Source organism: Hippopotamus amphibius, chromosome X, assembly GCF_030028045.1.
Source record: "Hippopotamus amphibius kiboko isolate mHipAmp2 chromosome X, mHipAmp2.hap2, whole genome shotgun sequence".
NCBI lineage: Eukaryota > Metazoa > Chordata > Mammalia > Artiodactyla > Hippopotamidae > Hippopotamus > Hippopotamus amphibius.
The window spans coordinates 7089118-7115076 of NC_080203.1; the positions used below are offsets into that span (position 1 = coordinate 7089118).

At 42.7% G+C, this 25959-nt stretch overlaps 1 protein-coding gene across 1 annotated transcript in view; it reads right to left on the minus strand.

The window, feature by feature from the left end:
* AFF2 (ALF transcription elongation factor 2) overlaps window positions 1–25959 on the minus strand; it is a 318303-nt gene that overhangs the window by 124384 nt on the left and 167960 nt on the right. Inside the window, exons 5-7 of the mRNA XM_057717549.1 lie at window positions 25108–25194; window positions 18194–18230; window positions 17879–17912 (exon numbers count right to left, since the gene is read on the minus strand). Coding sequence (XP_057573532.1) covers window positions 17879–17912; window positions 18194–18230; window positions 25108–25194 — 158 coding nt within the window. The remainder of the gene's footprint in view (window positions 1–17878; window positions 17913–18193; window positions 18231–25107; window positions 25195–25959) is intronic.

Below are 25959 nucleotides of genomic sequence, written 5' to 3' on the forward strand. Positions count from 1 at the left end.
TATGCATTCCTTGTCACATGGCCACCTGGATAGCCAATGTCATTCCCACCCTATCCCCTTGTCCCTGTGTACAAAGCAAAATACAAGGACAGCACGGGAAGGCTCAATTGGCAGTAAGAAGTGTCCCTACAAAATGATAACTTTACAACTTGACAAGATAAGCTGGGCATCTGGATCTACTCTTGGTATCTCCTCAAAGAATAACCATGAATCTAGATTGGAAGTTTACTGGTGTGCCTTTGAATACCCTTGAAAAAGTAACTTGCTACTCAGATGATGTTTCAATCTGAGGTCGCAGACCTCAGTGGAAAAGCAATCAATCTAGCAGATTTTGCAAACACTCAAGGTGGTTAGATGGCCACTTCCTAGTCCAATAACTAAGAGAATGCAAAGAAGAGCTCTGAAGTCTGGACCGTGAGTGAGTTTAGTGAGATGAGGTATACGACAGTCATCATCTTCCCCCGGCCTCTTCCAACCTCGAGGAGGACACAGTCTTACAAACAGTACTACTGTACCACTCTCTCACAGCATTTTGTATTATTGTCTTTGTTATTGTGTGTGTGTGTGTGTGTGTGTGTGTGTGTGTGTGTGTGTGTGGCTCATTCTTCCATTGCTGAATTTCTTGATTTAACCCTACTAGTTTGCTAAGAAACATGATATTTACCAAAATATGTCTGTGACACATGTGCACAAAATCAGTAGTGATAAGGACACATGAGAAAATCTAAAGGCAGAGAGTTAATCCCAAAAATAAAAATTTCAATATTTGAGTTGCTCTGTATTATAAAGTAGGTGTTATAACATATTACAAATACTATCACTGAAGCATCTCACTCTACAAATTTTACTAGCTGCATATTACTAATATTGAGTATCCATCAGGAATAAATACAAAGAACAATATATAATTGGTGAAGGCAGAAAGAGCCCACTAATCAGAACTCTCCCTGCTAGCCATCAGTATTTTGGGTGCTTTCATATCCAATCAACTAATTATCTACCATCGAGCCTCACACAATGTGAATGAGATAAGACATAATGAAAATTATAAATTGCTTGTATGTTATACTCATTATTGTACAAAGTGTTCAAAACTAATGTTTATGTCAATAAAGTAATTAAAAATGTTAATTAAATGGAGTACTGTGTACACAGAAACATCTTGTTTTAAGTGTGTAGCTCAGAAGACCAGAAATACCAGTGTAGGGGGTTATAATCCCAGCTTAACTACCTCGTAAATGTTCTTCCTAACAGGAGATCTATTATCAAGAAAGTACTTAAGTTAAGGACACATTCTTGGCCTCATTGAAAATATGATTTGGCTGCTTGGGAGGGACCAGGGCAAAATGGGAAATTCTTTCCTTTAGACTCTGGATTGGTGTGATGCAACCTCCCTCTCCAAATTGAAAAATAAATGGTCTTTTAATCTTGTTTTTTCTCAACCTAAGGTTATGCAAGATTGCATTCCTAAAACGCATTCCCACAGAGGGCGGAGGGAAGACAGCCCAGAGAAGACAGCCAGCTGGGGAAGACACAGTTTGAAGTGGACGATCCACAGGCTTAGATCTGAGAGGTGACTTCATTACTGCATTTTCAATAATACCAGCGTTCAGAATGGTCTCAAAAGTCACCAGGATAATAGGACTATTATCTCTCTCGGCAATATCTAATAAAAAGCTCTTAAGCACATCCAGTCCCTGGTTTTATAAAACATGGCAGTAAATTATCTCCCAAGAATGCTCAGTGAGTCTGCAGCGTTTCTTTCTCTATTCAGCCAGCTTTTCTCCCCACAGCGAGGGAAGTTGGTGGGGAGCACTGGAGTCAACCACCCAGGAGACAACCTCTCACTGCAGGTGGTCCGGAGGGGGAAAAAAAACCTGACCAAAGGCTGTCACAAAAGAAATCTTGGGGAAGAAAGTTGGTGAGATTTCAGGACACCCTCCATACCATGAATTCAAAAATAAAGCCTCCATGATTGCAGAATACAAATTGTAATTTCACCAAGCTGTCTAAAAGGGACATTTGATTTAAAGCATACTCTCTGATCTGGCAGGGCAACTAGAGGAAAAGTGACATGAGGGTGGCGAGATAAAAAACAATGAGCATCTCCACTCCAGGTAGATACGGAAGCTGTGTCTGTGTGTGTGTGTGTGTGTGTGTGTGTGTGTGTGTGTATACATATATATATGCACAGAGAACTCGGTAATGATGTTGTTATCTAGATGGGCACAAGCCCAAATTATTCTGGGAAAAATCTTCCATGGCCAAGTCAGTTTGGGAAACACTTCCCATTCTACACCCCTCCAGTAGAAACAAAGTGAACATTAGCATATTAAAGACTCAAAGAATTCCTACAATGAAAAGACTTGTTAGGTTTCTTTTAACCCACTGTTTCCCAAATATATTGGATCATAAAAGTCCTTTTTTATTTTTTTCTGAGTAACAACTAATAATCCATGGTAACTCTTTCATACTAATATTTTATGTTAAAGCACTTAGGAAAAGTGAAATCTAGACATTTCATAGCTAAAATAATTTTGCCTTACACATCCACATAATCGACAGAAAAGTGAGGTTATTTTCTTTCCCTTTGAATTGATTTGCCTCAAATATTCACATCATTCGCATGGCATAAATAAGACCATACAGCCAAAGCTTCCAAGGGAAGTTATTTGACACTAATAAGACTTTTTTAAAAAGCCACAGTAAAAATCCCAATTTTCAATTAGGAGATGAGAGTCAATATACTAAAATTCTCAAAATAATCACCCAGTGATACATTCATAACTCTCCCGCAGACCTGCCTAGTGGTCACAATTGAAAGCAGAAATAGATCTTTTCTTTTTAAAGTGGAGAAGTTCAACATGTTCTTGGAAATTATCTGAGACAATTGCATCTGAAAATAAGTCTGAAATTTGTGCTGTACAAATCAAAGACCCAGGATTAATCCTGTATAATCAGCTCAGAAAAACCTTTGGTAAAACTGTTCAAGCTGAATTCTATAAGGAAGTTCAAAACTGTGTTTGGCCAAGTGATTGGGTGACAGCTTCAAAGGCTTGCATTTGTTTCAGGAGCTGGTTAGTTTCACGCGGAGAGAGATGAGTTTCCCAGAGAAATCATCTTAGAAGTCTAGTGAATCCACAGTGCGTCTCAATCTATGTATTGCTATAAATGTTCCTGGGTGGTTTGACCCTCTCTCCAACAGAGACTAAACAACTTTGTTTTAAAATGCCAAGCAGTCAGCACCTTATTGAAAGCATCCCAGGGAAAGCAAGGAGCTGTGTCTTCTTCATCAGAGATCCACTTGCAGTTCCTGGGTGCAGAGATCTCAAACGGTGCTGCACCGCTCGGCCCTGGCTGCCTTTTCAATAGCATTTTGCTCTATTTGAAATGATGATTCCAGATAACCTTTCCACATTGGCTGCCAGGGTTCTTTAGAGAATTCACGTTCCGAGCGACGCTATGCCACATCTCTATTTACCGATCTGTCCATTTCAGGTTGGCTGTGAATATTCTGCACTCTAGGGATTACATTCCCTTTCCAATGTTAGTCGTGAAAACGGCTCTAATTTTCTCCCTAAGTTATTGTTAGATTTTCAGCTCATGGAATGTGTCCGTGAACCAGGGAAACTGAAGAGGGAAGAAGGGACTGAAGGATTAGGTTCCCATGAGAACAGAATAAGGCCGTGTTTGATTGACTGCTGCTGAAATACGGCATTTTGCTAATTATGAATGAGCATCATGGAACCACCTCTGAGGCAGCTTGTGGCATCCCCATCTCCACTTGTGTTAGCGAAAGCTGCTGGACTATACATAATTAATATTAATGATGAGCACACTCTAGAAACCATGGACCCCAATTTTTAAAACATATTTTTATCTTTTTATGCTACACAAGTGCTATACAAGTAAGCATCACTTTGCACAATACATTTGTTTCTGGAAAGTGCATGTAAATTCATGTTTTGAAAATCAAACCATATTGTGAATGCATGAGATGAGCTTACTATTTAGAGGAAACCTGTAGTGAATCATTTTCAAAGTGAAGGATTCTTTTTAAGGGTGAAAAATTACCTTTTTATCTGTTTGGAAATATATGCGAGAATTTTTGTGACAGGTTTGCTTCGAGTGGGAAAACATCTCTATATGTCTTTTCTTCTTCTCTCCCATGTAAAATTGTGAGTTACAGTCATTCAGTGATGACCACCATGCAGCCAAACTACACTGCGATGGAGTGGGCACGTGGATGTGTGTCTTCTCAGTTTTCTCATTGTGAGAGACCATCATGACTCATCTGCTTTGTCCCTTGCCTTCTTTTGCAAAGGAGGAGCTATTTAAATGCTCTTTATGAGAAACGTGGCTTTGAAACCTTTGTATATATGCACCATTCACATTATTGGAATTAAACTAAGAAAACAGCTTTATACCATAGGTTCAAATGGGGGAAATTAACTCATGACTTTAAACTGGACATGGTTTGACCCGCTCTGGTGTGCATAACGAACTGTCTCATCATATCTCATCAAACTTTTTTTTACACGGAATTAAAAGACAACAAATCTGAACTGAACCATGACTTTAGAAGTCAAGGTACTTTAGATCTAAAAGTTTCAGCGAGAGTAATAGAGGGGTGTATTCTTAGGAATACCTCCTATTATTCTATAATTTTGGCACAGGGCTTCTAGGAATTTAACATAAAACTTTACACAAAAGAATGGTCTTCCGGGAGCCCTGTTCTTCCACAGAGGTGGTCTCTTAACCAGGATAACTCAGGCTATCCAGAGGAAAGATCACTTTCCAGAACATGGAAATTCATTTACTTCTGCTGATATATTTATTTTACCTACAGTTTCAGGTTCTTATAATAATAAAGGTGCCAGTAGAAAATACAAGTGATGTCAGATTCTAAATTAGGTGACAGATTGGAAAGATTTCATTGAACCTCCTTTGATTGTATTTTGTACTTAATTTATGTCACATTCAGAATCAAATTGCTAAAGACAGTTCTTCGCTCAGAGTTGTTACCTTCTAAAACTGTTTTAGACCTTCACTTAATATACCACTTAACTAAATTCCTTATAGTATACTTTTCCTAGCAAGGGAAGAAAAAAGATTAGTCTGTTGGGCCTGAAAGATATATTCTAAACACACACACAAATATTTTTAAACAGTGCATATCTACTTTATGGTGATGCTTTCTTAACCCAGCGCTAAGGGGTGAGGGAAATAGCACCTCGGTGGATTATTTTTCATAGTTCACTCAGTAATGTGTTTACGAAGTCACTGTTACAACTATGTGCTGATATCTTTTGATATATAGTATGTTCTACAATAGTGTCTTCTGAGAGCTCATTCTTATTTTTAAAACCTATTTAAATGTTATTTTACCTTCCCTCCCAGCAAAAACAAGCTTATTTCTCAAGGGACTCCAAGTCAAACCTGATTATAATTAAAGGCAGAGTCTGAAATGTCTTTTTAGACCAAGGAAACAGAAGCAGATCTGCAGCATCACGAATGACTTACAAGGGAATAGAGTGTTTATTTCACAGAATGGCGGGGGCTAGTCCATGAGATTTTATTCACGTTTTTTGGTTATTCAGACGAATCCCCTTATGCATGCAAAAAAAAAAAAAGGGAATTCAGAAAAGGATTCCTCACTATACTTGATTAGAAAACTGCCAACGTGCTTGTTATATTTCAGAAATAGTTATTCACATAAATGTCAACCAAGCAATCCACAATTACAACTCCACAATGATGAAATGACTCCAGTGATGATTTTATCAAAGGTGAGAGGCTATCCAGGGACTCAGGGGCAGAGAATGTCTTTGGTCAAGTTCTGGTCCTCTGTTATCTCAGAGGAGGTGTTGCCATTTCCCAAGGCAATAGAGTCTGGGTGGATTCACCATCTCATGGGTAGGCAGGAAGGCTGCAGTTCAGGAGTCTTTTACTGGAGTCAGCCCGACATAAGTTCAAGACATGAGCCCACCATTATTGACTTAGTTTCCATTCAGGAACTTCAGTTTCTTCTGTGTAAAATGTGTAAGAGTGGTGCCAACATCTCCTTGGGTTGTGAATATTCAATTAGCTAGTGGACATAAAACACTCAGCATACTGTCTCAACTTCATAAGTCCTAGCTTTGATTTTTTTTAAAAATAATAACAGAATTAAAAGCACAAGTGTGGCTGTGATAAGATGCTGTGGGGTGGGGGGGCGAAGGGGAAGCTGGGACGAAGTGAGAGAGTAGCATAGACATATTTACACTACCAACTGTAAAACAGATAGCTAGTGGAAAGTTGCTGTATAACAAAAGGAGATCAACTTGATGATGGATGATGCCTTAGAGGGCCGGGACGAAGAGGGGGGGAGGAAGTAGCGGGGGGGAGGAAGTAGCGGGAGGGAGGGGATATGGGGATATATGTATAAGTACAGCTGATTCACTTTGGTGTACCTCAAAAGCTGGTACAAGAGTGTAAAGCAAATATATTTCAATAAAGAGCTAAAAAAAAAAAAAAGATGCTGTGATGGGCTCCCAAGAAGAAGAAAGTGCCTAGTACCCAAAGTGGATGCATTTCATAAAGACATTTCCGCCATACTTCACTTTTATCCTCAGGTCCCGGGGTAGGTGAGTCAATAGAGGAAAGGTTCAAGGTAGTCCAGGTTTGCTCGTTCTGGAGAGGCCTTTCTCCAATTGGGAGCCTCTGGGACAAGTCAGGGAATGGAGGGAAAGGCTCCCCAAGTGACTGAAGATTGGAATGTAGTGCAAATGGCACTGACTCAAAGCACTGAGTAATAATGACAGTACTAACCCGAAGCATAATGAATAGCAAGAGTTAACATCTACTCAGAACTTCCCATGTATCAAGCACTATGAGAAGCAGTTCAATCATTTAGTCCTGTCACGCAGGTGCTATTACCATCCCCATTTCACAGATGAGGAAACTGAGTGACAGAGAGGTTAAGTAGCTTGGCCAAGGTCACGTGACTAAAGGATGGTGAAGCTGGGATTTGAACTCAGGCAATATGGCTTCTGAGCCTGTCCACTTCAACCTCTACATTATATGGCTTTCCATGACTAAAATGCACACACATGTGCACACACTCATGCATCATGCATTTTTATTTCTTCTTATGATACTACCTTTTCAATACGGATTGAGGAATCTAAGAATAAAAGATCTCAAAAATGTTATTATTAACTCAGAGTCCTCATTTTACTATGTACCATCCACTCGATAACAATTTCTCGTTAGTTACCCAGTAGCAGGTCCTGTACTAGTTGCTAAGTAAACACAGGCGAATCCATACCACCCGTCCCCCTAAGGAGCTCACAGACTTGGGAACCTATTATGTCGGCGGAGCCAAAGGTGCTACCTGAGGTTCTAGATCCCTCTCGAGTGGAAGACTGGCAGTGTTTGTTGGGCTTTCCCAAGCATTCCTTCGGTTTGGAGGAATATATCAATTCAGTTATCACTCTCCCAGTGTCCTCGGCACAGAGACTGACCAAACCAGGCTGAAGAGATGCTCAAGTGACGTGAGAGGCAATCTCCCCTCATGTCTTCAGTCAGAGCTGGGCGAGAGTTCCTGTTGCTCCACATCCCTCCCTCCCGACTACCTGATATGGTCCAGCAGGTTTAATATTTTCTCTCTGTTGCCTGGGAAAAAGTCTGCCAACTTTCTCAGAGTGAGATCATCACTTCTGGTGTGAAACTGCTCCTTGCAGGGAATTAAAGAGGTATTTTTTTTTCTGTGTTGCCTAAGAAACACACATTCCAACCCTGTTGTAGCGTGTCAAAAAAAAAAAAGCCCAATCAGATTTTTAAAAATCCTGTTGTGGAACCACAGACATAGCCCACAACTAATCATAAAGCCAGACTCACTATGAACTGCTTGTCTTGAGAGAGAAATACAAAAGGAAGGAAGGATGGAGAATCCCTGGAATTTCAAATGTCTCAATCCCTCATCTTCTTCAGAGCTGAGATGCCCTCTATAGCTTGGTTCCCATTGCCATGGCTTTGGGAGCATGAATATGAGTCTTAGCTCTTTCTGCCCATGGGCAGATCAGTGGCTGCCTGCCCTCCTGGTCTGCAAGCCTGTCGTGTGCCTGCTCTGCTTTTCCCTCCTGTGCAGAACCTGGGCCCAGCGATCTGTGGTTTGAAAGTGGCTGCCATTTGGACTGTGGGCCACTGAGGTTTGTCTGGGAAGGACCCCCAGAAGTATCTTCTCTGAGTGTCTTTACATCTTTTCTGTGTCTCTTGGCTTCCTGCCACCCTGTATATCACAGCTCTCTCTGAATACTATAAATTGAGCTGAAGGTGATTTAAATTTCATGCAGAAAACTGCTTTGCTTCAAACCACAACCATTTTTTATGTTTAAAAAATCCATGAAGGTAATAATCTTTTTGTGCCCCCCTCAAAACACCCCCCCCCACACACAGAAAGGCAGATTATTTCAATCAAGAGGCTGTCTCTGACCATTGTAAGCAACCTTTCTTCGAAGTTCATGGCAGCAGTGAACTTTTAAATTTCTTAGTGACTGTCAGTATCTAATTTTCAAGGTATGGTTACCACAGTAGCAACCTGGAATTTTAAAGGTCAAGACAGGTCACTGGCTTCAGGTCCTCTTCAACCTCAGAATAAGAGCGCCCCCCCCCCCAAAAAAAAAGCATGAAGATAAAGGATGGACCTAAACCCCAAATTCCATTCTCTAAGATAGTGATATTGTAAAATATATTTTATTTTAACTGTTCAAATTCTTCTACAAATGTTCAAACTGTCACTGAATCAAATAATGATCCCTCGTGGGTGGGTAGGTGGATAGGAGAATGGACTCACTCTTCTCAACACGGTGGACCATTCAGAAGCCTGCTGGGGACATGTAATCTAAGCTGAAGAGACGTGGTCCACATAGCGACTGACTTTCAGTCCATCGCTCTCTGTTGGCACTGGGAATTGATCCTTTGATTCCAACCACATCTACACAACATTTGTGAGAAGTAATGGCAGATAGTAGCAAAAAGAGCACTCAAGTATGGCTCAAGACGTGGGGCTGAGCCTTCCAACAGTGAGTTGTGTGAGCTTGGGGCCGGCACTTAAGCCATTTGAGCTTGACTTTCCTCGCTGCCAACATGGGGAGAGAACAACGTGAGTGATGGCTGGCAAAGCGCATTCAGAAGCCCATCCGACAGGGGCGCATTTCATGACCCAGTCTGAGCAATAAACAGCGCTTCTCCATGTTACCTCTGTTGAAACAAAGGCTCAGAAAAATGCTGGGTGACGTCATCAAGACAGACGGCAGGAAGCAAGAGAGCTGGGATCTGAGCCACCCGGAAGTGGAGGCCCAGCAGCTGAGAGGTCTCAGGGGCAATAATAATCCCCTCCCCTCTCCTGGCTCCCAGAATTGAGTCAAGCCCAAATGTAACGAAGAGAACGCTCTGTGTGGAAACAGAAAATGTCATAGAACTAGAAGAGTATTACCTATCTCTGTACTGAATTCATAATTGTTCAACTGAAACTTTATTTGGGTGTGGCACATAGGATATCAGAAAGAAAAGTTCAAGTTTTGTAATCCAAGAATCCTAGAGCGAAAGTCCATCTCCTTCCATAACAGGCAGTGTAATCTTGAGCCACTCACTGAAAGGCTCTGAGATGCAACTTCCTTCTCCATAAGATCAGTTTCATCTTACAGAGGGGTTGTGATGATGGCAGGTGAGGAAACGAGTGAAGCAGAGCAATGGCACAGTGCAGAGGTCTCCAGGCAGGCCCGTTTCCAGCATTATCACTGGCTTTGGCTGTCCGGCCATAGGTGTTTGGGGTGTTTGCTAGGTGCCCTCTCTGAGCCCTTGAGATGACAATCCTGGGAGTGGTAATGCTGATGACATCCCATCTCAGAGATGCTGTGAAGTGTCTGCCCCCGTGCCTGGCCCACAGACAGCGCCTGCAAGTGGTGACAGTTGTGACCCAGGCACGTAGCTCATGTGCAGTTAGTTTCCTTCCCTTCTGTCTGTACTACATATGAAAATGATTTTGGAGAAATACAAAATGACACTCTCAATTTCTAGATATCCTAGACAATTTCTAGATATCCTAGACACTTTCTAGACATTATAAGCATTAGGTACTTTTTTGGATTTTTCTCTTGAAAATCTAGAAATATCCCACATAGTTATGATATTGAGCTTTCTAGCTGGGGTTTTTTAAAAAGTGGGCAACTCTGCAGAAATGAGATCACTCCTGAAATTAGGCAATGGTGGTGGCAGAACTGTAGGCTGGTTCCTCGGTAAATCATGACCTTCTATGCCCTTCCCCCCCCCCGCCCCACCACCCCCCGCCCCCATTGCTTTCTCAGGCATCCTGGAAACTTTGCCAAAGACTGAGTGGTGTATTATGGGTTGTACTTGGATGCCAAGATCCCTCAGGGTAGCAAAGAAAAACAGTTCGGCTCCTTTGGGTTTTAGAAGGCATACTCCAACCCCACCCTGCTCCATCCCAATATAGGCAGCATATTTAGAGATGTCAATCAAATAGTTTTGAGACCTTTTTCTTTTCTGGTCCTCATATTACAGTGTGTGGATGAACCACAAAGAAAGGCATTTGTCAGATTTTTCAACTGATTTTATGGCTGTAATCGTGCAAGCATCTGCTGTGTTCTACCAACACTGCTCCCCAGTCGTCAGTAAAATGGAAGGGCTTTTAGCAGCTCTGAGAAGGTGTCAAGAGCAGACCATTTAAACAGAACGCTCCCAAATAACGTAATTGGGGCAAAGTATCTGGCTGTTTGTGAAATGCTTCATAAGATGGAAAAGCAGAATGAATAGCTCAGAAGCGTGGTGAATATTCCTTCTCATCTACTCCAGGCTCAGTTGGGTGTGTTTTGTGTTTTTTTTTCCTTTGGAGGGAGGTTGTTTGTTTCTTGTTAATTTCTAGGAATGCTCCATGGGGCTCTCTGCACTGCTGCTATATTTTCTTCATCTGGGCCTGGAAGACTTGTCAGGGCTCTGATTGATGTGTTCTGGCCCTGCAGCCATCTGGGGAACGTGGGGACAAGGCAGCATGTTCTGATGGAAACGCAGAATCCTCGCTTCCAGGCCCAGTGCCGCTGCTCCCTAGCTGGAGGACTTGGGCAAATATCTTCCCCTCCCTAAGCCTGGCTTCTTTGCACCTGGCTATCTAACAGGATTGCTGCGACACTCACATGAGGTTAATGCATTGTGTGAAAGTGCTATAAAAGTATCAATCACTGGGCAGATGAAAAGTAGCCCTGGTCGTAGCATTTTAGAATCTAGTAACTAAAAAAATAGAGTGTGCGCGAATGTGTGAGCATCTCATTAGATCAGATGCATTAGAGGGATCTGATATTCTGGGAGACAGAGGATGTGCCTGCATATGTGTGTGTGTGTGTGTGTGTGTGTCTGTGTGTCTGTGTGCATGAACAAAGCATTATGTTCACTTATACAACTGGAATTATTTTTTACTTTGTCTCTTGCTTATTAACTTTGGTGACTTCCACCAACATCGTTCGCTTCACTCCCATTTACTGTTCAAAATCTCGAGGAGAACTTAGAAATAAGGCCATTGGTTGATAACACTGGGAATAATTTTTAAAAATTATTTTAAAATATAATGGGGATATATGAGGATATATCAATGAAATAAAGCAACTTTCCAATAAAATAAAGCAATTTCCACGTTGGTAAGCATGAAAGGTAATGGACAAACCTGTCATAAAAACAGACCCAAATATCAGTTCTCTTCTTTTCACTTTCATATGGAGATTTCTGGAGATGGATGTCGTTCCCATCACAGGCCACTGAAATCACCCTTATGGGGATTCTGAGTAGTGGTAAAGTCCCTGACAGGCTTGGATCTTTCCACCTCACCAAAGGAAGCATCTTACAGGCATGGTGATGCCATCTGGCCACAGGCCCTGAGCTGAGGCTGGAGTGGTGCCTGCCTGCAGAGTCCGTACCAGCACCCACCAGCATGTGCTGTGTATGAGAGGCCTGACTCAATGACAATGTTCAGACCAAATCCTTTCCCTGATCGAAACCAAAATGACAGGGATTGTTTTGGCCTGCTCAGCGGTCAGTATACTTTGGTCTGATGCCAGGGCAAGATCACACCTGAACTGAAATTAGGAGGGCCCTCTCCAAAGGAGCCACGGGATGCCTTTACTGCGGGTTAAGACCATGTGCTCTGGAGTCTGTCCGGTTGCGGTTTTGTTACTGTGGCCCTTTGGGTGACTCACTCAGTATCTCTGAGTTTTGGTTTCTGCTGCTGTAGAATATAATGCAGCTGACTCCTGTGGGCCAGTAAAGAGAGAAAGTGCCTGGCATGCCGTAGGCACTCAGTAGTTATGAATTATTTGAGGTCTTGGCATTATCCGTGCAAGTCTAATCTTCAGTAACCTGTGAGTTCCCAGAGGGAAGGATGTGCAGTGTTTCACCCTGAAGTACCACACCGCCTCGCCCAGAGCCTTACACACAATAGGGGCTCAACGCATTTTTGTTGAAAGGAATGAAATCATGAATGAATGAATATAAATATGGATGCAAATCAGGTAGAAAAGAGGAGGTGCTTGACTTTTCCCTGAGAGAAAGAGAGAGCTGTTTGTTTCTAATTACAGACGTGTCTCAAAATCCACCTGAAACATACAAATTTTGGGCACGTGAACAAAGGCACAAAAATCAAACCTGATCTTTCGAGGTTTATGTTCCCTGAGCACAAACATCTATGTTTGCAGCTTTTGTAATGAAAGTGGGAATCCACAGCTCCCGTCAAAGGAGCCCCAGTTTTCAGTCTTGGCGCCTGCCCAGCACCAGCAGCTTCAGCGCTTTGTGACGTGAACATTCCAAATGCCAATATTGCTTGTTGTCACATTAGCCAATATACAGTCCTCAAAATAAAATCCTCTTGATGTCTGATTACTCTTCTTAAAGACCTCATGCTGATTCATTTCAAACTGTGAATTACCTTTAATTCACAGCTTGAACAGGCTGCCAAATTTTGTTTTCTTTGCTCCCAGGTGGCTGTCCCTGATGCAGTGGAGAACTTCCAAAAATATATTAAGTCCTTAGCAAAAGTTGGCAAAGCTCTAAGACACAGGGCATACAAGACAGGTTAAAGGCAAGAGCTGGCATACGTCTTGGTTTGAAAGCCGGAATGCCTGTGACCAGTGACTGTCACCAAGATTCCTGGTTTATTGGGAGAGTTTAGTTTGGCTTTTGTAAGCCTCAAACTGATTAGTAGTATTTCTAAATTCCAAGTACCAAATCACGTATTCTGATTAAAAATTAATCTGATTATGAAAATAACAGTCATTTTTTCCCTGCCTTGTTGCACAGTTACTTTGCTGTGGAAATTGTATCTAAGCAGCAGACCAGACATCTTAGGAAAGAATATATGAAATTGCTAGAGATGGGGGGGGGGTGTGTTCCTTGCTCAAATCTCAAATCAGATTCTAAAAGGAAACGTTTTCCATGATGAAAATTTTGGTAGAAAGATGGTCAGATTTTCATGAATGTGGTTTTTTGTTCCTTGGGGTTTTTTGGTAAAAAAATTGTTTCCAAATTCACCTAAGAAATGATGTAATGCTTGTTACTGGTCATAGCAAGCTGGAAAACGTTCTCATAATCTTTCTATTCCCTGTGGTAAAGAAATCTTCATACCACATGGAGAAAAGTTTAGAAATAATGATCTTTCAGTTAAATCAAGCAATTTTGACCAGGTTTTGAATCATCTAAAACAGAGAGATATAATTTCTTGTGGGACGGCTTCCCATCAACTTTAGTTCTTCAAGTCTATTTGAAGTTTGTGGCCAAGTACAAATTTGGTGACCAAATCCCTGATCCCACCAGATCCCATGGGGAGGGACACTCTGGTGGGAAAAGAGAGGGCTTTGAGCATTCAACCTTTCCCATGAAGAACAGTGTAACTTACTCGGCCCTTCTGTGTACTGATAGTCAATACATCCATTCGAAATAAATGGTCAGTTTGAGTTTGTCCTCCCACTGAACTGTGTACACTTCATAAGGAGGGACTATATTATAGCTTTGCTTTCTCATCTGTAAAATGGGAATAATTTGGAGCCCCTCCAGGGGGCTGCTAAGTGTAATAGGTGATGAACATAAAAGCACCCAGCAGGGGACCTGGCACCTAGCCTCACACACGACCCAACAGCACAATGATTATTGTCACAGATGCCCGCCATTCCTGTGAGAGTATAATGTCCTTTCCTCCTAACTAGTGCTACTTTCAGGCATTTGTCCATGTCACCTACAGGAAAACAGGCCACAAGCAGACTATCTTTGTCAGGGCTTCTGTCACCTCCCTGGGTCCATGGCTGGGATGTTGTCAGACCTGTAGCTAATACCAAAAGTGGAGGAACTAGTGTTATGGCAAGGAAAGAACAGCCTATGGCTACATCTGCCTTTATGTTGGGCTTTTATGGAAATTATCCAGGAACTCTCAACAGCATGGCCTAAAACACAGGAGCTACTTGATTAAAAGGGGATATGGATAATTTCCAACCAGACAGAGTCCAAAGGCAAACAACTGAGGATGACAATGGAACTGGATATCTGGAGCTGCCACCTTCTCAACAGTCCTCACAAAACTAGCTAAAGTCAAGGACTGACTCGATGGACACCCTTGAGTTCATGGCTGCTGTCTGAAAATGCTTCTCAGGAAGCATTTGATCTGTCCCTATTCAGGACGGCTCATAAAAGGCCAACAGAGTCATGTATTTTGGTAAAGCCACTGTACTGACAAGTAATTGACTAGATGTCATAACCAACTGGAGGAAGCCATCCAACTCAAGGAAGAAAATCCAAGTCCTTTGGATTTGGTTTCTGTTTCCTCCTCCACTGTTCCTTAATGGCTTCATGAAGAAACTAGAAGGTAACCCAGTGTCTGGGGTCTTCATTCAATCCCTGAATCTTGTAATTGAAATAAAAGGGTGCTTTAAAGCCAGAACGAACATGATATTACTATACAAACACACAAGTCTACAGCCTGAGAAATACAATATGACTTTTGACAGCCTGTGCCCCACTGTCTTTTTTGGGGAAAGAGACCTTTTTCGAAGGAAGCTAGAAACTCCACTGGATTTAGAAGACCTGGGTGAGGCCTGTTCTGAGACTATAATACAACTCAGCCTCCCATAAGGCTGAGGGAAACAACAGCTTCCGGGTCTTCTTTCCTCCAGAAATTATTAAGGGTTAAAATTAAATGTGCTTTGATGTTGAGTTTAATTACTAAAGAGTATAGCTGTTTACATTTGAATTGTGACACGTGTTTGTGCGTATACCTGTAAGCGTATACAATCTGCTCATTACTTTGCTTCGTTTCCCTCAAGGGGCTCTATCTCTATACTCTGAAATAAAAATAAATTCCCCCATGATTTAAAGTCACACCCTCTGAATCCTAGGTCAGTGCTTTCCCCCAATACCGACACTGTCATGGAGCAGAGACTCAAGCCCAGGCCTTGAAATTTCCCCAGTCCCATGTTCCAGCTTCCTGGGCAGTCAGGGTTCCAGCTGGAGCAGGTAGGATGTCACCACTTAGATGGACACCCAGTAAAAAGCACTGTGTGTCAATAGAGTATGCTGAGCGACAAAAGCTCCCGTTCTCCCAAGGCCAGTGATCCTGCTGAATCAGGATCACGGAGCCTGGCTGGTTCCCAGCTTGCACTCAGGGACCCCTGCGCCAGTGTTTTCAGACCTGGTGCCCATGCACGCAGTCCTTTTAAACAACCCAGGCCCCAATGGAAGATCTGCATTTGGTCATCCGGGGAAACGAGGCCAAGACGAGGAGAACGAACAAAGTAACCCAGTAATTAAGGGATTGTGATTTCTAAGACTCAGGTCTCTCCCTACTGCAGCGAGGGTAGGAGCTTGCCCAGGACATTCACAAGCCTTGGGAGGGTGTCCCTCCTGCGGCAGGGCTAACTTGGGCCTGCTTCCCACCGAGCTCCAGCCACCAGCAGCCTGTCTACAGACACACTGTTCTTAGTTGCCTGGAGGATTGCCCCGCCAGATGGAAAATCCTAGAAGCTGACTTAAAAAGCACACCATGGTGAAATATACAAGAATGACTGTAATGGCTAAACATATAATAATGTAAAAATAATTATGACTGTGATCTGTCCTGTGTTAAACCTATAGCCTGCCACGAGAAGCGAATTTATCCCAGATGAAGTCTGATGAACAATGCCTGGACTTTACATCGAGCAGCTAAAAAGAGAGCAGTTCACTCAGAAAACAGACTCAGTGGCTTCCAGTTTTCTGCATGCCTCCTGTAGAGAACCCTAGTCTTGTTGACTGCACTGTACACCCCGTGCTATGAAGTGCTGTTCTCTGGAAATGCAGCCTCTCGCTATAAACCACTATTGACAAGTTTATTTCTGTTAGTTACAAACTACTGAAATATTGCATTTTATGGTCTATATGGAAATCAGCATATTTCACAGCGGGGGCCTAATACTTTTGCTTTAGGAGTAGAATCATTTTACAATGGAAAAATACTTCTATATGTTTTCATGTTTGGAAATCTGCATTGATTTCTTACATGTTCAACTGTGTGTGTGTGTGTGTGTGTGTGTGTGAATTTTACTGGCTTTGTACTAAGAGTGGGGCAAGTTAGGAGCTGAAGCAAGGAGAATGAGATTTGTTGTTTACTAGAATAACAAGGGGGAGGGCAATTCAAAATGATTACTGGAGAAGTTGAAATGAACAATGTCCAAGATGATTTTGATTTCCTTGTTTCCATATAATTTGGTCCTTAAATCAAGGTTACGGTTTTATTTTCCTCTTCTCTCTTTTTATTTTCCTCGATTCTTTAAATGGAGGATTCTTGGCTGTTGAAATGGAATCTTGAACTACAAGGCACAGATCAGGCCAGAAAACCAAATAAGAGGACTGGTGATGGGGTCAGGGCTTTGTGGGCATTACCACTAAACAAAACCAAGAACGTGGAAACACCATTGGCTTTCTCAGAGCCTCAGTCTATTTGGGAGTCATTCCCAGTCATTTTATGCAATTATTCGTGATCTTGCAAAAGGTGAGCAGTTCACTTCAAGTGTGCCATTAGGCCACTTGAACGTCATGAATTATTTCATTTTGAAAGATTTCAAGTATGTGACTATTACTCACACGGAAAAGTCGGCTTCCATTTTCTATGATTAGGAATGGAAGAAGTTGTGAGAGAACTACTCCCTTGATACACTCTTGGACAAATGGCTATTACAAAATCTACAACAGTTAATCTGAGGAAATTGGTTTCTCCACACCCCTCGTTCAGTGAACATTAATAAAAAATGAAGACAGTGCAGAGTGAATTGCAGGGCCCCAGCTTCTGAACTTCAACCTAGCGTCATGTAATCTCTTATTCCACCTCCTTCTGGCTGCCCTTGTTTATCTTTAATACACAGGCACCAGATGACCTGCAAACAGCAAGGTCCCGGGCGGACTGGCCAGAGCAATCCACTCAACCCCTCATGTAGAAGCACAGCTGCTTAGGGGGGGTCCTTTCTCCATCCTAGTCGGTGGTGGCTGAATGTCGCATATAATGGTGTCTGTGGCTGAAGTTACACAATGCTCAGACAACTGGTCAAGAATCACAGTTGTTTTGATGTCCCTGGTATGGACCCAGCCTATATCTACACCATTAGAAAGCCTAATGGTGATCTCATTCATTTGGACTGTTACTCACTTATCATGGGAAATCTCACTCTCCCCTCTAATCATGCCCCATGTTATTACGACGCAAGGTTCCTGTCTTCAAGGAGCAGGAGCAAGGACAAGATTCAGTCAGCACTGAAGCACCTTTTCCTTGCCAAACGCCCCCGAAGAAGCCTGTTTCACAAACCCGAGTACTCACTTTGTAGAAGCTCTGCTGGTCGGGTCGCTCCACTCTGAAAAGGAAGTGCACAGACATTTACCATCTGTGTTTTCTGCTGTCAAATGTTCATTCTGAATAAAAACTGGTCTTGAACATGCAGCCCCTCCAGTTATACTTTTTCACAGAATCCTGCCATGACTAACAGATTAAAAAAAAGAAACCAATTGGAAGTATCACAGTGTGCTTTTATTGTTGTTGTTATTTCATGTTTTCATGATACTAGGTAGGAAAGAGAAGAAAGCGAGAGAGGAGAGGAGATGTTGGGACCAAGAAGGATTTTCTCAAAACACCTACTTTGTAAGGTGAATCCTGGGGTCAGATGCTGGGATTCCTATAAAGAAGAACACATACAATAGAAACATTAGTTAAATAATACAAGAGAAACACAAGGTCTATTTGTTATTGCCGAAGGTATAACTTGACTAATGTTGACCAATAGGAAACCACTGTTAAAGATTCCATTAATTAGGCTACTGTCTATAGCTCTATTCGAAGGATAAACACTTGCCAGCCAAACCTGCTACAGCAGGACCATAAATGCTATTGTATCAGAATTACATGTAAGACTGGTATCTCTTTGGAAATGTGTGCAACATGGGAACAAATGACCCATATGTGTTAGATTCAAGTGTATAATTTCTCACTTAGCTAGGCAATGACGCCTCTATGGAACTAAAGGGGACTCGGTTCAAACAAATGACTGTGATTTTTACGGACGTATAAATAACATTGTAATTAGCAGATTTGCTCCATTTTGTAGGAACAACTCCAATTTTCTACCTTGACGGGGACACGTATGCAATAGATGTATCTTATTTCCACAGGAGAAGTGTTCTTAAAACTTCATCACAAATTTCGTGCCAGAAAGAGAAAAACAAATATTGTATGCTAACTCATATATACGAAATCTAAACAAACAAACAAAAAATGGTACTGATGAACCCAGCGACAGGACAAGAATAAGGATGCAGATGCAGAGAATGGACTGGAGGACGCAGGGTTGGGGGGGTGGGGGGCGAAGGGGAAGCTGGGACGAAGTGAGAGTAGCATAGACATATACACACTACCAACTGTAAAATAGCCAGTGGGAAGTTGCTGTATAACAAAGCGAGATCAACTCGATGATGGGTGATGATGGGTGATGCCTTAGAGGGCCGGGACGGGGAGGGTGGGGGGGAGTCGCGAGAGGGAGGGGATATGGGGATATGTGTATAAACACAGCTGATTGACTTTGGTGTACCTCATAAGCTGGTACAAGAGTGTAAAGCAATTATATTCCAATAAAGAGCTTAAAAAAATAAAAAACAAACAAAAAAACAAAAAACAAATTTCGTGAGGTATAGGAAGCAATTTGAATGAGTGGAGCACATTATCTAAAGGGATTTAAATTGTATTTGAAAGTCGTCCTCAACACAACTCATTCAGTGTTTTGAGAAATCCAGATTTGCATACAGCGGGCTTTCTGGGAGTGTGGATGCCTGTGCCCGTCCTGACAAAACTTGCAGGCAGAAGCACTGCCATGAGGTGTGGGGCACGCCCAGCTCCGTGCGGATGGAAGAGAGAATTTCGATGACAAATCAAGAGACAAAGAATTCAAGTAAATGTAAGAATTAGTTATATCAAGAACACATATATACACACACACACACGTATAACTGGATCACTTTGCTGTACACCTGAAACTAACACGACATTGCAAATCAACTATAGTTCGATAAAAAAAAATTTTTTTAAAGAATTACTGATATCAATCTGCTGCAAGTAATCTACTCTTTAAGTCTAATCTTCCTACCCTATGGAGTAAAAATAAGATCACAGCATAATTTATCTTTAAGAGAAGTAAGCAAGAACAATGATGTTGTGTTTGAATCGAAAGGGAACTTTCCAATCTATTTAGCACGATTCTGTTGCCCCAGAGACTTATCTTCTGGCATGATCACCACTCCAGGAGACGATCATAAACTCCACAAGAGAAGGAAAAGGCCTCTCAACTAAAGGGCTGAAACTAAGCCCACGTAGTTTGCTGCTCAAAGCTTCTTCCCCTGGCTGCTAGGCAACTGACTTTTGACAAAAAGACCCTAACAAGCTTGGGCATTTCATTCCCACCCTTTAGCAATAGATGAGGAAGGGGAAACCTTCTAGAGGCACAGCCACTAGGAATATTGAGACGTGAAAACCGACAGCACAGGGAGCCAAAGAAAATGACACAGCAAAGTCAGAACTTAAAAAGCACAAGAGTCTATGGCCATGTAATATAAAGACAAGCATTCCGAGCCATCTCAATAGCTCCTGAGGACACAATTACAGCATAGGATAATATTACAGCATTCTACAATAACTGATGCTCGTAATAATGTCTAAGTGATCAAGAAAGGCTAAATCCTGTTCAGGACAATTTTTATAAGAAGTCAGGAAAATATTCATTACATTTCAAAATGATTCCTATTACATGATTCCTATGGAAGGATAACCTTTGGTTATCCAAGAATTTCAAGTTTCCAGAACACCTCACTTCCCAGAGTGCCAAATAAATGAGGAGTTAACCAGTTGTATGTCCTTAACGATATGCCAATATTTCTACCTGTTATTTTTTTAAAGAGATTTCATTACAATTGTATAGGGCAAGTTTGGGCTTGTATACCTTTAGGAATTGAACAACAAGTTTCAAAGTCAAATAAACAAAATCTCTGATTAGAGAGTGAAACATGCAGCCAGCCTTGTACTGGTCCCAGAAATCTGGACTGAGTTTTTACCCCTCATTCAAGTATTTTGGACATCAGACCCAAACAATCAGTTGTCCGAGGCATCCAGGCAGCAATGCATGAAACAAATTGGACGGTTCTATCATTGAGTGAATTTGAGTCATTTGTGTTATGTATTCTTGATACGGTTTTTAATGTTCGGCTGGGTAAGACTTTTTCAAGGCAGAATTCCAAACCAGTGAAACACCTCTGGATGTTACCCAAGTTCCTTTACATACATATCCAACCCCAACTGGAAATAGCTGGGTCATGGAGAGACTCTGCCCTGTTCATGCAACACTTGTTGATGCACATGATACAAATAAAAAAAAAAATGCTTGACTGTGATCTGTGCATTTCTTACATGGACACATGTCCTAATTTTAGGAGTAGAATATAATGGTGTCAAATTGTTTTCACAAACTTATGTGAGGCTATTTTAAATAATAACCTTAATGATAATCCTACAATCAGAGGCTCCTGTAGGATCTAGATTCTAGAGAAGGGTTTGGTAAACCTTTCCTGTAAAGGGCCAGATAGTAAATATTGTGGGCTCTGGGGGGCCTACAGTCTCTGTCACAACTCTCCAACTTTGCCATTGTAGTGTGACGGCTGTCATGGATAATACATCCATGAATTCGTGTGGTTGGATTCCAAGAGAGCTTGTTTTATAGACACTGAAATTTGAATTTCACATCACTCATAGTATCTCATACCATTCATATTACTCATAATATTCATATTCGTTTCCTTTTGAAAATCTTAACCATTTAAAAATCTAAAAACCCATGTGCTGTAGTTTGCCAATCTCTGTCTAAAGGACATTTACCTCCATGAAGCCTTTACTGACGTCCCTGGAGGACATTATTAGCTCCCTTGATTCTGCTTAGAGTTTTTCCATTCTCTACCAGAAAACGTGGCATTTTCCATTTGAGATGGATAAGTAAACTTAAGTTGAGAATTTTCAACTGTATCTATTTGACCTGAAAAATTCACTGCGATTATATAGTGTGCATGTGCGCGCACACACACACAGAGTACAGATGGGGAAACTGATGCTCAGAAGAACTTGAACAAAACCACATAGCCAGCAAATGGCAGAGCCACGATTAAGAGCAGCCAGGTCCACAGCTCCTAAGACCTTTTCTGCCATGCAAGCTCTGTCGTGAATGGAAGAAATGGATGCTTTCTTAGAGGTTGGTGTCGCCTACTCCTGCTTCAAGCACTGAGGAAAGGGCCAGCACCCCAGGTACATGTCCTTGCTGGAGATACCCATGTTTTGGAAGATGGGATTTGAACTATAGCATCCGCAAATCGGTGTGATAAACACAAAACCAGAACACCTGGATCTAAAGACTGGTTTGCTCATTTATTAGCTGAGTAATTCTAAGAATATTACTTGATGTTGTGCCTCAGTTTCCTCCTCTGTAAATTAGGGATAATCAAATTACCAGCCTCTTGGAGTTATCGTGAGGACTGAATTATTTACTATGTATTAAATGCTTAGAACCAGGCAAGGCACATAGCAGCATTATAGGTGTTGTTAATATTATTATTATTTAAAATGCACTTTTCTTTCAAACCAACATTTTGGCAGGAATCAAGTGAAACAAAAGAGTGGGTGGGTAGCCATCCTGGTTTCACCATTTTATCCTACTTGCTTCTACCTTTATCACGGGGTTGATGGTAACACAGACAATTGACAGAAAATGAAAATCAGGTGTGATTCCAAATTGTGCACTTACTACAAAAGCCCATTTCAACAACCACGTCTGCTGTAAACACTTGCAAACGTCAAAATTGTGACTTGCACGAATTATCTCCAAAATTGGAGAACACAGCTGAAAACACTGCAATCGCTGTACAAGTGCTGGATTCAACGCCCGAAACCGATGAATTGATCTGTTGGCTGAGATGCCGGGGAGAAGGATACCAAGCCCGGGGCAGCTTGACAAGGGAGAGTGGGGCTCCAAGAAGGAATGACACACCCCTGGACAGGGACAGGGGGTGGCTGCTCACTTAATTCTGATCCATTTCAAAGGTGGGAGGGGATAATTAAATGCAGTTTAGGCCAATGTTACTCTCAAAACGATGACTCTAAAACTAAAGGATGTGATTGGGTTTCTCCTACAAATAAAGTCCGGACTCCTTGGCTGTCATTCAAGGCCTTTCCCAAATATGCATTTATTTGCCTGGGGTTCATGTCTCTCCACTCCCCGTTACACAAACCCAGATCCAGCCACTTGAGACCATAATAGTCTATACCCCACCATGATCCCTCCTGGTGCCTTCGCCATCCTGTTCTGCATGGAGTGTTCTTCTCTTGGTTCCTTCTCCACCTGTCAAAATTGTAAGCAGCCTCCAGATGCTGCCACCTCTGAGCACTTCATTAACTCCCCAGGGAGCATTAGATCCTTCTCCAAGACTTTTATTTTCTATGAAGACACTTGCTAAATTGTTTTGTCATTTCATGTTTTTCTTCATCCCTAACTTTAAGACTATCGTGTGTCCTCTGAATAAATGGATGGATGGGCGGATGGGTGGATGGATGGATGAATAGATGGATGGGTAGGGTGGATGGGTGGGAGGGTGGGTGGATGGATGGATGAATGGATGGATGGGCAGGGTGGATGGGTGGGTGGGTGGGTGGATGGATGGATGAATGGATGGATGGGTAGGGTGGATGGGTAGGGTGGATGGGTGAATGGGTAGGGTGGATGGGTGGGTAGATGGGTGTATGGGTGGATGGATGGATGGGTAGGGTGGGTGGATGGGTGGATGGATGAATGGATGGATGGGTGGGGTGGATGGGTGGGTGGATGAATGGATGGGCGGGTGGGTGCATGGGTGGATGGATGGATGGGTAGGGTGGATGGGTGGGTGTGTGGATGGGTGGATGGATGGATGAATGGATGAATGGGTAGAATGGATGGGTGGGTGGATGCATGGATGGACGGGTAGGGTGGATGGGTAGGTGGGTGGATGGGTGGATGAATGGATGGGTGGGTGTGTGGATGGGTGGATGGATGGATGAATGGATGGATGGGTAGAGTGGATGGGTGGGTGGATGAATGGATGGACGGGTAGGGTGGATGGGTAGGTGGGTGGATGGGTGGATGAATGGATGGGTGGGTGGGTGGATGGGTGGATGAATGGATGGGTGGGTGTGTGGATGGGTGGATGGATGGATGAATGGATGGATGGGTAGAGTGGATGGGTGGGTGGATGAATGGATGGACGGGTAGGGTGGATGGGTAGGTGGGTGGATGGGTGGATGAATGGATGGGTGGGTGTGTGGATGGGTGGATGGATGGATGAATGGATGGATGGGTAGAGTGGATGGGTGGGTGGATGAATGGATGGACGGGTAGGGTGGATGGGTAGGTGGGTGGATGGGTGGATGAATGGATGGGTGGGTGGGTGGATGGGTGGATGAATGGATGGGTGGGTGTGTGGATGGGTGGATGGATGGATGAATGGATGGATGGGTAGAGTGGATGGGTGGGTGGATGAATGGATGGACGGGTAGGGTGGATGGGTAGGTGGGTGGATGGGTGGATGAATGGATGGGTGGGTGGGTGGATGGGTGGATGAATGGATGGGTGGGTGTGTGGATGGGTGGATGGATGGATGAATGGATGGACGGGTAGAGTGGATGGGTGGGTGGATGAATGGATGGACGGGTAGGGTGGATGGGTAGGTGGGTGGATGGGTGGATGAATGGATGGGTGGGTGTGTGGATGGGTGGATGGATGGATGAATGGATGGACAGGTAGAGTGGATGGGTGGGTGGATGAATGGATGGTTAATTGAATGGAAGGAAGGAAGAGAAGAAGGAAAACTTTTTTTCCCTTTTAAAGTGTGTTAATCAGAACATCCATGTCTACTCAGGCATCTTAAAACTGATGACGAGAAAAAACTCTTACTGAGAGCAAGTGAGGAAAAATATTATATGAAACACTTAAGAACAGAAATGTAGGAGATAAAGTTCTGTCAGTACATTGTGTTGGTGTGTGAAGATCTGCCTGCTTGTGAGTGAGGACAGGTGACACACGAAAGTGAAAATTGATCCATTAGATCGAAGAGTAAAGGGTTTTTAAATTAAAAACAATCTTGGAATCGCTTCTCGGGCTTTTGGCTAAGATCAAGTGTAAAAACAATCTTGGGTGTTGTTCCATTACCTATTGGGTCTTTCTTAAGGGATGAGTCCACTCCTCTCTCTGGTCCATCAGCTCTGGGCACAGCAGCTCAGCCAGTGGCTGTGCTCTAGGTATCGTCTGGTGCACATTCTCTTAAGGACACTCTTTCAATAAAAATGCTATTTTTATTAACATCCCAAGGGACACGAGACAGTCTAGATTTTATGGCGCTAGAACACCAAGGCCATTTCTATTTTTAAGAATCCAACAGGAAGACTGGTACAATTGACATCAGATCAAGGAAAATGGAGCAAGGAAGATAACTGACCTGTCCTGAGATGGAAAATGTGCTCTGCTCAGAGTTTCCGGGAGTGTGCATGGCAGTGAGAGGAGTAGGCCAGGGATGGGTCATCTCCTGATGAGGAAAAACAAAGCAACTTTATTTGCGGGCACTTTGAAAAATGAAACACCTTCTTGGCACTAAACGTGATAGGTCCTTTCTAAATACTTACTGACTTAATTGACATAATATTTTTCAGGGGAACTTAAAGTCATTCAGTTCAGTCCCCTGCTCCACGCCGGTGCTTGAAGCCTATCTTCGAGACAAAGGACTACCCCACATCCACTTGCATATTGCCAGTGATGGTGAGCTCACTACCACTCGAAGCAGCCTGTTCCATGTTGAGACAGGCTGATTACACTGTTCTTCCTGACTGGGATCTAAAAGCCTGTCTCCCGGGAGCTTCTACCTCTGGATAGCACTTTGGAGCCACACAGAACACATCACTTGTTCTTTCACCTGACAAGCTGTTGGAAGACAGCAGCCGTATCCCCTGGTGCTGTCTTTTCTCCAGGCGGAGATATCCGTGGCTTGTTCATTCATTGATCAGGAACCTTCAAGTTTTCTTCTAATGCTTGAGTTCTGTGTTCTGTCAACTATCTCAGGTGCTCCCGGGAGGGATTCTGGATTGCCTGGGGCTCTTCTGACTCGTGGTATCCTATTTCAGGTATGATCTGCCAGCTCAGGGGAGGGCAGTACCATCATCACCCTCATTCTGGATGCTCTGATACTCATTTCTCTTGACGTAGCCTAATGGTTAATGACAAGATTACGGCCGTGCTGTTGGCACACAGCGTGTTTGTGAGTTCAAGTCTTAACATTGGGAAAGCCCCTCAGGCG